Source organism: Hippoglossus hippoglossus, chromosome 16, assembly GCF_009819705.1.
Source record: "Hippoglossus hippoglossus isolate fHipHip1 chromosome 16, fHipHip1.pri, whole genome shotgun sequence".
NCBI classification, from domain to species: Eukaryota; Metazoa; Chordata; class Actinopteri; order Pleuronectiformes; family Pleuronectidae; genus Hippoglossus; species Hippoglossus hippoglossus.
The window spans coordinates 7,530,668-7,544,661 of NC_047166.1; the positions used below are offsets into that span (position 1 = coordinate 7,530,668).

The window sequence follows — 13,994 nt, forward strand, 5'->3', positions numbered from 1 at the left end:
ACATTCCCAACATGACCTTAATCAGGCGTTTTCATGGCCCGCAGGCACAAAACAATCCAACAAACTCACCCACCACAGAGAATCTCTTTACCCTCAATTCATAATGAATGCAATTAGACAGGGGAAATAGTTTTGTTCCTGCGACTGTTGTGGTGTGAGGGGGAGTTTGTTGTGGATTGGTCATTTGTTAAATTATGTTATTGTTTAATGGCAAAAAGTCTTGTTTTTTCTGGCCATCTGCTGTGTGACCTGGGAAAAAAGCAGCACAAAACCTCGTTTCTACAGATTCCGCTACACCCCAGTAGGAAACTGGGGTGTAGCGGAATCTGCCTGTTTGTTTACACTGACACAAACAAGACGCCATATTGCCTCCCCAGTGTGATTTTACATAGCATGCTGGCGTGACGAGCAAAACAACAGCGTCTGTCCCACTTACACAGACATTGATTCGTCTCTGACTACCTCGGCTGTCGGCATTAAGGTGGAACAACAATACCCGTCCACAGTCCATGTTCCTACTTTTGTATCATACAGAACGGCGAGATGGAATAAAGGCTGAACATTCCCGCCTTGAGCTGGCCGCGTAAAAGAGGCTACTGGCTCTGAGCCAGGGCTTACAAGCTTTAAGTCACTTAAACCCCCATCAAGGTAAGCATTGTTTGGCCATCCCCCCCCCCACTCACATTACTCTTTACACACAGCGAAGAAACAAATGTTTTGGGCGCCACCGAGAAACCAGTGTCATTCAAATCAAATGCTGCTTCCCTGACAACCTTTATAGGAATGTTTACCACCTTTAATGTCAGGGCACGGCGTCTGCAGCCGAACTAAATGTTACACGGTGAAGCCCCATTTGAATATCGCTCCCTGGGACGTCATATCAGATGTATACTGACTTAATACACTGCTCTTTTTGTATGTAATTATCACCATGTGTCAATCACGCTCCTGTAAGCGACACTGTGCCTTTTTAGCGAGGGAGATGGTAAATTGAGCACACAGCGCCCGTCAAGCTGAGCATGACCTTTTCCTGATATCATCAAAAGGTTGGTTACCAAAGAGACGCCACGTGTAGCTAAATAACTGACATGGGAGGAATGTTTGTCGTTTTTTTGGCCAAACACTTGCATAAGCTCCTCGTCCTTGGGTCCTACAGCGACCAAGCCTGATTGGACGAGCGGTTGTGGAGAAAATCGAAAGACAGACAGAGATTCCTCCATTAAAAGTCAGGAGCTGGGCTAATGAAAACCCGGGAGATTTAGAGCAGAGTAGATATCCCTCCTCAAAAAGCATAAATATTACATCTGCTTTAACATTTCCAACCCAGACTTGAAAGAAACGGAGGTTTCCCTCCACCCACAGGTTGACCTAAGCACTTAGCTGGCCCTCCACTGCCCAGGGGGAAGAGCTGTGCAATGAATGGAAAAGCAGGCCACACTTCTAACCAGGCCATCTTTATTGATCCTCAAAACCCCTTTCACAAAGACCATCCCCCCATCTTGACCACAAAAAAAGGGGACAATATAAACAACCAATAAATAAGAATCTGCGTGATTAAGGCGGTTCTACAGCTCCAATAGAACACAACAGTGTGGACATGTTGGAGTTTTACAGCTTCATACAGTACAAGCAGTAGATTTTCAAGAACATCACATCTAAAAAGGCAGCACTTTACCAAAAGTGAACCATTTTTTAAATCTGGATGAGACTTCCATTCAAATGACATAACATGTACTTGTGTTGTGTCTGACTTTACTGAGAGAAAATTCTGGCTCCTTTAAGATTACCTTGTCGTTTTAATATCAGGCCAAATAGAATGGGAAATAAAATCATGAGCAGGGAACTTAAATTTAATTTCCTCCCCATTTACTCTCAGGAAATAAAAATAAAAATCATGAAAGCCACTTGGTTCCCATAATGGAGACGGTGGTTGTTCTTTATATCAGTTTTCTCAGTCAGGAATAAATAAATACGCCTTTTTACTGGTAAACTGTGGTGGAGTCTTGGAAGCTACACAGTGTCAAAGCATTGTTCAAAGTGGCTTTTTCAGAGAATTTCAGCATTAAGTACATTCATGTCCAGGAAATGGGCGAAGTGGAACAACAGGCCTTAAAGCCAGCCACCCTCTGGCCACAAGCACACGCGAGACTGTGCATTTACCACGGATATCCAAAGTTCTCTTCTGTGCACCTGCGCCTCAACTCACTTTAGTTGTAAAGGGAGGAGCCTCCAAAATAAAAAGAGGAGAGACGAGCACCCGTTATCCATCCTGGACGATTCTCACTCTCCTGTGTCCGTTTGTGCCTCTTGGCAAATCAGGTCCTCTCAGCAACTGACGGTGCTGGGCTGCTGTTTGCTGACAAAGTCTGAAATGAAGTCAAACTCATTCTGGCCCAGGAAGAGTTCTGGCAGCTCCTGGACCCGGTCCAGGCCCAGCTCCATAACCAGCGAGGTCAGGACCTCCTCGTCGATCATATCCGCATCCATGCCGTTCAGTGCCAGGGCCGGCCCGGCCATGTGCTGCATGCTAGCCAGCTGAGCAGGGTTCACACGATACTGTGTTGTGGGCCCCATGTGGTTACCACCCATAGGCCCCAGTGGGTGTCCGTGGTACTGGGTGTTGAGTTTCTGCAGCTGCATGCTGGCCATGAGCTGTTGGGACGTTAACCCTCCATTCAGGAACTGTTGCTGCTGCTGTGGGTGCTGTTGTTGCTGCTGCTGCTGCTGCGGCTGCTGTTGCGGCTGCTGTTGTTGTTGTTGCGGGTGCTGCTGCTGTGGGTGCTGCTGCTGCGGGTGCTGCTGCTGCGGGTGCTGGGCTTGTTGCTGGTGCTGCTGCTGTGGGTGCATGTGATGCTGCTGCTGCTGGGGATGCTGCTGCTGCTGGGGATGATGCTGCTGTTGTTGTTGTTGTTGTTGTTGTTGTTGTTGGGGCTGGCCATTGTACATCATGTTACCGGAGGTCATCTGGTGGTGACCCATCTGGGCCCCATTCAGCTGTCCGCTCATGGGTCCGCCCACCATGCCCTGTCGCTGCCTCATGGCGGTCTCCATGTTGGCCTGGGTGCCGCCGTAGTGCATCATCTGGCCGTTGGGCAGCGCCCGCATGCCCTGCTGGTTGGCATGCTGCTGGTGACCCGCCTGCAGGCCGCCGTTCATGCCCATCCTGTAACCGTGGAGACTGGCGCCCGCTGAGCTGTGATTCATGGGCATCATCAGATGGTCTGCCATGCCTCCTGTCTGAGAGCAGAGGAGACACAGTTATGAGATCAGTAAAAAAAAAAACATTGGTTACGGCTGACATGACGTGCACATATTTACACGTCCATGTGATTCACTATCAAACTGGTTACAGATACACAACAATGAGGTTAATGTTGTCACGTGTGTTTTATATTTCTGTGCTTCAAACCAGTTCCTTATCCAGACTAGTGACCTTTTCTATGGTGACCACAAGCTTCACCTGTAACAAAGGCACATTTTTTCCTTGTAATGTCACAATCCCACCTCAAGTTAAACCAGTGGAAATGCTTCCGGAAAATAAAATATCTGCAACACTGAAGCCCTTCCTAAACCAGCCTCCCCTCTTTGTGCCTGTGGGTTATGGACGCCCCAGGTTTGACATCACGGGTCCACATACATTGTTTGGGTGCGTGTTTAACAGCTGGGATCATTCGTGCACGAACGGGATCGACAAAACGGGAGACAAAAAAAAACGCGTGCATGTCGTAATGCGTTGCTTTAAATCCCATCTTCTATGTTGCACGCCAGGCTATGGGGGAAACCATCTACAGTTACATTTTACGCACGTAAGGTTGCAACAAAGAACACTGACATCATGCAACATCTCCCCACAACAGCTGAATCACCACATTTTCTAACAAGGCAGAAAATCCAACAAAGGGCTTCTGGTCTCCTGCGATCACGCACCAACCCCCCGACTGCTCAAACCGTTTCCCCCCCTGAAAAGCTGCGGACTAACATGATCCGTTTGTCGAGTTTGAAACAGGGGGAATGCAAACAATGGAGCAGCAGCAGCAGCAGCCCCGGAGACCACCGCGGACCAGAAAGGAAGAGAAAAAAAAAGCCTAAACGTCTCGCGTACAAATACAGAATCCAACCACTCACCCTTTTCCTCTACGTTTCCACAAAGTTGCGCGACTTGGCGTCAGCTCCTGTGCGTAAAAAGGGCAGTGTTCCTCTGCAGGGCGACGCTCCTCTCTGGATTACACTGGGTTATTCCACTGGGTTACGCTTCATGCTCAGGCGGGGACGGTGTGCACAAAGACTGCCGCATCAGATCTTGAAACGACTGCCTATTTTCTGGGTCAACTCAGGGATTATGTACATGTAAAAAGCTCAGAGGAAGGCAGCCGGGGAGAGGTGGAGCCTCGGTCCTGCCTCTCCTTTGTTCCTATTGGCCCTACTTAATATAATTGTGCATGGGCGTAGAAAGAAAAAGAGAGAGAGGGAGAGAGAGAGAGAGGGAGAGGGAGAGGGAGAGAAGGGGGCTGTTGGAGAGCTTGTGACACAGTAGCTAATTTAAATATCCTCCTCCCCTCCGTTTCTTTTTGAAAGAATATTTGGACATCTTGTTTGTCTTCATGAGTAACTGCCGCTGTCTTCACTTTGTGCAATACAGGATTTGTCAATCATTTTAAGACATAGATAGATAGATAGATAGATAGATAGATAGATAGATAGATAGATAGATAGATTTGTGTTTGTTTTTATGTCTATCTATGTTTTATGCATGTATATAAGAGTCACTATACATGTTTGTTTGTATGATAGATAGATAGTGTTTTTATTATCTCTGTATTATGCATGACTGTAGGAGTCCGCCTACATTTGTATCTGATAGTAAGTGCCAAACATACGTGCCATAACATTAGGCTAGAAATTCATGTTCCCAATTTGACTGCACCAACTTGTTTATTTGGCCTGTGTGTGCATGTATGTGTGTGTGTGTGTGTGTGTGTGTGTGTGTGTGTGTGTGTGTGTGTGTGCGTGTGCGTGTGTGTTACTCAGTGTGCGCCTGTACACTTCATCTCCAGGATGACTGAGATCACTGTTGGTCCATGTGACCCACCAGTCTGCTGTGTTCGCCTCAGCTAGGCAGCAGAGGGAGGGCAGAGGAATGTAGCCTGTGTGCTATTCTAGGCCACACTGGCTGCAGCAGCAGCAGCAGCAGCAGTGTAACTACGGCTGTGCATGTGTGTGTTTGTACCTCCACTCTGCAGATGCACATGTCTCTTGATTGCCCACTTCAGGACAATGACCTCTTGCCTGCAATTGCAAATGAATGGAACCTCTTTGAGAGAGAGAGCCAATCCATTGTCGGGGGAATTTGTCTATAAATGGGCAACCACTGGCAGGCGCTTGTCATTGTTTGACATTGTCCGGCCACTTTAAGCCAGTGTTAATAAGCCACTCCCAGGTGTTGGGTGCTCTCTGAGAAACTCACCCAGCTAGTCAGTCCAAACAAAACAGAATCAACATCAGGTTTTGTTGTGCTGTGATGAACTCAACTCACTTGTTATAGCATTTGTGTTCTGCAGTCTGTGACCATTTGACAAACTGTAGCATTTTAAAATCCATCAAAAACATCTTTGTTGTATAACCCAGGGCCAAAAGCTTCTAATGGTGTCATTTTGCATTACAGAACAAGTAATGTGCCCAAATCCTCTGGAGCTCACCACTCACATGACTGTGTCTCTTTAAAACCTGAGACATTCAAATGGTATTCCAGACAGCCGTGACTGTGGTGAAAGTTATGTGGTTTGTAATTATATATCCATTGTGTTGTTGTGATTAGATAATTGATGCACTGCAGTCGTGCCACCTGAAGGCTTTTTTTTCTAAATACTGTGTATTTTTCATAGATTTATCCACACCGCTGACTGTAATCTATGGTTTAAAGGATGAGCATCCACAAAACGCGTCTTAAGCCGTGTATTGATTTCTATACGTATGCGAGAGTGTGCCTGTGTGCTTGCATTTCAAGGAGAAAGGGCCAGAAACAGAGATCCGGCTACGTTGTCGTTGAGTCATTATGCTGGTTTTGCTTGTTTACACTACACCAAACAAAGTTGTCATCTTGCTGCCACAGTGATTTTAAATAGCATGATGGTATTTTGGAATCAGAGGCGTGACGTGTAACACAACAGCATTGGCATCCTGTCCCACCAGACTGGCTCTCTCCTTAACATACACATGAACTGTGACAACCTCGAGGTGGAGCTACAATAACGCCCATGCCGTATCCACGCCTTTTATGCAGAACAACAATGCATGTTAAAGGAACATTCCCACATTTAATAGGCTTCGGCTACAACCAAACTACTTCTGTTTTTTACATTTTCAATTGTCGTCAGAGATTTTGAGCGACAAACGGAGAACGCTGGTGGCTTCGTTTTAGTTTCGACATCTCCAGGGCTGCATTGTTGATTGGCGGAAATGCAGACATTTTGAAATGATAATGTAGTCACACCTTGTTAAAGCCCTATGAGACAAATAAATACAATTTGATTGATTGATTGATTGAGTCTCCCTAATTCGCTTCCTGATTGGTCCCTATTAGTCAAAACTTGACGAGCAGCAGTGAATACATGGAATTGCTGTCACTGTAGGTCCACTGAAAGAAATTTCTTCTCTTACTATTCACCATCGCTGTTCGTAGTATTATCTGTAACCAGCTGCATACAATCTGCTTCCTGTTTACATTCGGCATGCACATACCTGCTGCGCATCACATATTTGTATCCACGCATCCTCAGCAAATCACTGTGAGCTTTTTCAAACTGTGGTGGGTAAAAAGCAGGGGTTGACCAACTTACTGGGTACATCATCTGCACACTGTCTGTCTTGGGTGACTTCAATACTTCCAGATATCTTTCAGCTTCCTACCCAGGTCGTTCATGTGAGATTTCAAGAAGGCCGATGTTCACTGCCCTTCAACAGGGTCTGGGAACGTGTGGAGAACGTTGTGTAGTTGAACTCTGTTGATACACACTGAGGAAACACCTGCAAGATGACACATGTGACAACAGACCACATCCCTGGGTCTGCAAGTAAGTAGAGAAGAGGTTTAAAGAAATGTAACACCAACACCCAAAGAACAAGGAAGTGGAACCAGATATTCCCTTTGACTGCCAAACAACAAGCCAACTCTGTTTGGTTTTTCCTACTTGTGCATACCAAACACACGTAATGACAGACGAGAGATCAGCTGTGGATGTGCATTGTCCTAGTTGCACACAAGATGAGGCGTTGCTTCTGCATCTGGGTCATATCATCTCACCAGTCATTACCTCTGTCCTGAATCTTTGATTAGGGTTAAGTAACACTCAAATTATGTTGGTTGTCGGTTTGTATTTGTTTATTTTTGTAAGCAAGCTGACACAAAAACTACTGGATGGGTTACAATGGAATTTAGTGGAAGGATGTAGTGTGGATCAGGGGAGGAACCCACTTCATTTTGGTTCAGATCTGTGTCAGGGGGTGGATCCATTTTCTCTCACTCTCTCTAACATTGCAAGATTGGACATTTTCCTTGATTTCTTAGATAATAATTCATGGAAATTTTGTACGGGTCCAAATAAAAACCGGTCTATGTGGAGGTATGCACTCTACTGGGTGCCATTCTAGAAATGTTCCTCATAATATAATTTATTTACTTGAACTATAATAGTGGCACTTCCTGTAATACTTTATACTAAACCCTGTTCAAGCATCATAGTATTTACTCTGTGTTCTCTGAGATGAGTGACTTATCATGTGAGATCAGATGGACAAAGTGACAGGAAGCTCTTCACACTATGAGCTACAGTAATCATCAACCATAAGATACTGGCCTAATTGCTTGCAAGTCATCCTCAATCTGTGTCACCAACAACTAATAGCCACTGATCTCAGACCAGCTGACTCAATCCTACCCACCTGACTAATCCTGCCAGCACTGCCTCTGCCAGCGATGACTGGCAGTGTCAGCACTGCATCGAACCTCATGGCTGCTGCTGCAGACGAGTGGCTTGATAGAGGTGGAGCCATATGAGTGAGAGCTGTGAGAAAATGTTGCCACATCCTTCAAACGAATTGGTTTCGCTTGCATCAGATGAATGCATCATATCTATAACCCTTCCTGGAATACAATGTGTTAGCTCATTTAGGATAAAACAAAACGGCATGTGGTTTAATAACAGGAAATTATTTGGACTCCAGCAGGAAATTGTCAAATTTCCGCTGCTTCTAATTATGCTGATCTGTGAATTCAATACTTTTTTACTTGTTGCGTTCACTGGACTCAATTAGCTCGACATAAAATTCTTAGAACAATACTTGAATATAAATAGCCAACTTCAAACAATCCTATAAGTTTCCCTTGAAGATCTTAATTCAACACATGAATGGGCAGAATTACTTTAAGCCTGTATTCTTTTATTATTGCTACTCAGCATCAACATGAATGGAAAAGCCACATTCCCCCCTAAGATGTGAAACCAAAAGTCAGTTTGCCTCCCTCTCTCTCTCTTGGTGTGGGGGAGGGTTGTTATTGTTCTGGTAAATGAGAGAGTCTCTATAAATACTCCCAAGGCTTCCTTCTCCATCTCAACCACCAATCAACAGACACCGTTCGGCCGAGCAGCTGAGAGAGGGCAACAAGCCTGAGTCAAGGCTAACGGGGGAGGGAGGGAAGGAAGGGAGTGGGGGGAGGGTCTGACTTAAACATACCATGGGGGAGAGAGGGGGTGAGGGACGTTGGAAGAAACTGCCACTCATCACAGACCTGAGGCCACAAAGTTTTGGGGGGGGTGAGGCCTGAGAGAAAGTAGTGATTTGGTTGGGCGGGGGTGGTCACGACATACCACATGAGAGGAGGTTTCCAACAACTTTTCTGAGTGATGAGCACTTTTGCTCCATAAGAGCAGCCATGACTTCCTTCCTATCAACTTTGCTATTTGACAGAAGTGCACTTGACTGGTTTGTTTTTACATTCTGACTTTGTGCCGCTTGAAAAGCTTCTGTCGGACTTAACTATATACGACTTGTAACTGGATACAAATAAAGACGAATGTAGTAAATAGAAATGTGCTTATAGATTGTCTATAAGGAGAAAACTAGGTCAATTGTAGTTGGCCGGACAATCTAATTAACCAATGTAAGCAATTTATTACATAAAATAAAATCTGCTATTGCATTTTTTTTGGTTTACTTTCAGCTTGCTCAGATGTATTGATTTAATATCCATGAAATATTAACATGGCATCATCATAGCACAGCACCCCAATGATGCACTGTATGAATGTGTGTGTGAGTGGTCATCAAGACTAGAAAAGCTCTTTATTAATACAAACCATTAACAAAATAGAATTTGTGCTGGGTTGGAGAAATAGTTGTGAGGCAGAAGTGTTTATTTCTAATTCTGAAATGCCACATTCGACAGATGATGTGAAAATCCTTAGAGGTGAGACATGGTTTAGGTTAACTGCGAACACGCTCCTTATACTGACACCTAAAGAGTCTCAGTGAGCTTCCAGAAACACACTTGTCAAATCGTCATATATTCGGCATCTGACAGTGTAATAATAGAAATCTTACCCCGGGGCTGAGACCCAGCCGCCTGGTTATTCAAGAAAAGAACTAGTTTATCGGGTCTGTATGGGTGAGCAGTTTAATTGTGTACTATAAATTGTAATAATAAACTATTTTAACAACTTCAAAATAAAGTTTATCTAAACTGGGAAATAGAGTTGACAGTCCTAAGAAAATAAGTCTAAAACAAACAGTGTAAACGTCACAAAACTCACTGATTACTGTCAAACGTTCACTTCTTCAGTTTAACCCGAGTTAAGATATTAATATTTGCATATACAACCCACAAAGCCACTTTCCCACAGGTCACAAAAACCAACACTCAATAAGTTCTGGCTTTTGTCTGCAATGGGAGTGATAACAATGAGAATTCACTCCCGGGTCAAATGACTCTGCAGTAGACACAAGTTATTATTGGCTCGGGCTCCGTTTGGCAGTGATTGAAACATGGCAGCCTGGTGTACGTGCTAATGTCTTCTTCAGCTCCTTTACTTTGACAGTCTAGACAATGACGGACCTTTTTTTATCATGATGTTATGATGTACTTTGAACTTCTGGAAGTTGAAGTGGAAATAACCATGAACGTTTGTATAGTTAATGTTTATTACATCTTAGGAACAACATGCAACAGCATTACATTATTACATGTCATTTGGCAGATGCTTGTATTCAACTTACAACTTACATTTAGTGCTTTGAACATCTATGAAGGGCCATTTAGGGGTTCAGTATCTTGCCCAAGGACACTTTGGCATGCAGATGGGGAAGACTGAGGATTGAACCGCCAACCTTCTGGTGGACAACCACTCAGCCTCAGCCGCCCCTTTTTTTTCTTCGTATCGTGCAACACTGGCATGACAGCGAGGTTTCCAAAGCGTTGGTTTCCGACATTTTTCGAGAAACAGAAAGTCAAACTCCTCAACTGGCAACAGGAAAGGAGTTAGTTGCCGTTTTTAGCGAGTTTATCCTCTACACACCCGAGAGCAAAACCCAGATGGCCTCATAGAAGTCTGTCAGCAATTGTGAGCCCTTATCACGATTTGTCTGATTTATCCTCCCAGCTCTGTGACTACTGATTTCTTTGCCCACAGCTGTGAGTGTGGCCCCTCAGAACAGGTAGACACACTTTTACCATCGGATGTGGCCGGATCACACATCATATGACATTGATAATGCTGAAGTTGAGTGGTGGAAGGAAACGCGTTGTCATAGTGTCCAAAAGAATGCTAAGTTCCCGTTAGCAGAGAAACCTGAGAGCGTGCAGGGACGTCTGAGGCAGCAGATAACCACTGAAACAACTTTATCATGATGGCAAAGACATGATAAGGAGTATTGTGCCTGCAGGGGTTCACTGTCTCTAGTGATGACTTAATGCAAACTGTATAAACATGACTGGATCCCTCCTTGGTTTCATGTATCCAGGCTTGGCTCATTACCAAGCAATGTCAGTCATTTACAGTCAGCACCACAAGCCCACTGCCTGCATTTCCAAGCAATACTGTTCTTCAGCGTTTACTAGCCTGAGGGATCATTGTCGACACAAACACTAATCATGTCCCCTTCACTGCACTTCCTGCCTCACAGCCACTCACCATGTTTTCAGTTACCTCTAGGAACGTGCGCGCTCCGAGCGAGAGGAGTGTGGGGGATGCACGCGGCTAAATGGACAACAGGAGCTCGCACAACCTGTCAAACAAGTCGCTTTTATGGGAGGAGGGAGCAGGAGAACACAGCGACGACGGGAAGCATGACCTATTAATCATTCATTATCTCCCAGCACTGTTAATGAGGTGACGACTCTTAAATAATTAGCAATGTGACTGAAGCATATTTCCATAGCGATAGCCTCAGGACATGGAGGGCATTGGGGAAGAATGGGGAAGGGAATATGGGATGCACCAAGCACCAAAAAAAAAAAAAAAGAACAGTCCCCTACACCAGCTTAGCAAACAGTAACTGTCCTGATGTGGGGCTCTGGGAGGCGTGGACAAGGAGATAGAGATGGACATCAGAGAAGAGAGATAATGAGGCAGTACACAATATCGAGTCAAGAATGAGCCAAGGAGGAAATAACACATTGAAATAGCTATGTCTACAGTATATGTAGTGGGCGTTTAAGTTGTTCACCCAGCAGCATTCATTATCCGTCTGTCTCATTTCAAGAGGGGCCGGCCGAGGCCTTCAGGCTTTTCTGACACACAAATCAATGGGGAGCTGCGGCCGACTAGCACCCCAGCCTACCATGGGCCTATTCATCTTGCACAAAATACACAAAAGAGCAGACCATGAGCCACATTCTTGACATCCAACCTCATCACCCCCACTACCCTCCCACCCCCCGGCCCTGACTCGCGCCCCTCCCCCAACGCCTCACACCAGCCAGCCAGCCAGGGCAGACAGGAGCTGCTATGCTACACCACCTCACTGGCTGCCTGGCTGGCTGGGGTTGTTTGGTGGAGGAAGGGATGCATGGAGGGAAGGGAGGGTGTGGGAAAGAGGGGGCAGGGATGTTTTCTCTTCAGTCAGCTAATTGACTCACAGATGTCAGGTGAGTCGGGTTTGTGGCGGGGCTAAAGCACCCTGTGACACGCTTCCCCTCCACAAACAAACACACCCATGCGCACGTATGCAGTCCAAGACTGCGCACACGCCCGCACACATGCATGCACTTGTACCTATGGCCTTCCCCCGTCTGCTTCTCCTGCACTCACCTCTTCAGTAAACAGATACGCCTCCGTGTCGAGAAGGTGGACTTCTATTTCTCTCAACGCGTAAATATGACAGTGAGCTGTAAGGCAACTCTACCTCTGTGTAACAAAAACACCAGGAACTGACAGGCTTTTGTGCAACAGTAAGAATCTGGATTGTCCTGGGCATAATTTCATTTTTCTGTTCCCCATCCGCGGAGCCGCTCTGGCTGTCAAGCTAAAGCAGGTCTCCTCTACTGATACATTGGTGCAATAACACTTGAGGCAGTTCAAACGCTGCACAACCTATGAAATGACCTATTTTCAAGCCATGGTTTTGTGTCTCGCCATGTTTGCACACTGTAGTTTCATCACCTACATGTGTGCAGTGCAGAATCCAAATGTCTTCTCTGAAACCACTGACAGCTGTGTGTGTGTGTGTGTGTGTGTGTGTGTGTGTGTGTGTGTGTGTGTGTGTGTGTGTGTGTGTGCGTCTGTCAGCGCGTTCACATGTTTGTGTGTTCCAGCTAGACTGTTAAACAGCTGAGTCCAAATTGAAAGTCAGCGCTGTCACTCTCTATATTTACCAAATGACTCACTCGTAGCAAAAATCTGTTTGGACACACAGTTAGTATTCAAGCAGTTGGTTACGACATCTTTGACAGCGGCAAAAACAATTAAGGGGGTGAAAGTGTGGGAGAACGATGAGGAATTACAGTGGTGCTTTGCTCATATTCTGAACAACAGGGTAGAATGGTCAACGTTTGGTCCCGGGGGGGGTGATAAAAGTACAACCAGGCTCTAAAAGGCACTATATGTTTTCGACAACAGTTGAGGGATCTGTACATTTTCAGAAATATCCATCCTCCAGAGGGACATTGTGGAAAGCAATCATCCTGTACGAGCAAGAAAACACAAATAATGCATTATTGAGTTTCTCCCAAAAGCTATGTGTCTGGATGAAGTTCCCCTTATGGTCTTTGTCCTTTGGACCTCCCATCATGAGCTCTGTTATTGGTTCATACTGTGATGTTGGAGTTTTTTTCCCCCTCAACACGTACTGGGTGCAGACTTCTAAATATATCAAGTATTTCCGTATTTGCACAGCTCTCTGACCCTAGAAAGGCAGGAGACACTAATGTGACTAATGTGATATTCCAGTAGTGAATGGAAGTAACAATGTGTTTGGTGGTAGCCTATAGTCATATCTTTTAAGTCAGTAAACTTGTATATACAGTATGTTGTATCAGTTGTAAAAATAAAAATAAATAACCAGGAGATGAGCAGCACAGATTAATTTTGTCAAGAGGATTGATGCGCTTGTGATATGGGCTTTTTGAAATGATCAGATTTGGTGGCCTTGTGTTTTCATTGCCCCCCCCCGTAGTTTTTGAGCAGGATTACACAAAAACTACTCAACTTTCTTTAACATTGCGAGATAGGGCAGAAAAATAATTAATGGATCTTGATGGGAATTTATCTGGGGGACTGATATTGCTGTATTTCAGTTCCCATTTGATGCAGATCCAAATCAAATTCTGATCTTGTGAATATAAATGTGGTTTTATAAGGGGACTGAGGTATGCGCTCTGCTGAGGGCCATTCTAATTTGAGTAGGTGGTCCTTCAGTGTGGCCCAGGAGGCATTTACGTACATACTGCGGAAAGAATGTGGCCATGTGCAACCCAGACCACCTCAGAATGTGGTCTGAGTGAT

At 45.1% G+C, this 13,994-nt stretch overlaps 1 protein-coding gene across 2 annotated transcripts; it reads right to left on the reverse strand.

The window, feature by feature from the left end:
• Positions 1-1,422: 1,422 nt before the first annotated feature.
• Positions 1,423-4,372, reverse strand: cited4b (Cbp/p300-interacting transactivator, with Glu/Asp-rich carboxy-terminal domain, 4b). 2 transcript variants are annotated; one of them, XM_034611721.1, is made up of 2 exons: positions 4,126-4,372; positions 1,423-3,233 (listed from the first exon to the last, which is right to left on the reverse strand). In XM_034611721.1, exon 2 carries the CDS (start codon positions 3,226-3,228, stop codon positions 2,326-2,328), a length of 903 nt encoding a protein of 300 aa, XP_034467612.1. In that variant the 5' UTR covers positions 3,229-3,233; positions 4,126-4,372; the 3' UTR covers positions 1,423-2,325. The 2 variants fall into 2 exon arrangements, with proteins under 2 accessions (XP_034467612.1, XP_034467611.1); XM_034611720.1 differs by having other exon boundaries at positions 1,423-3,237; positions 4,126-4,368.
• Positions 4,373-13,994: the final 9,622 nt, after the last annotated feature.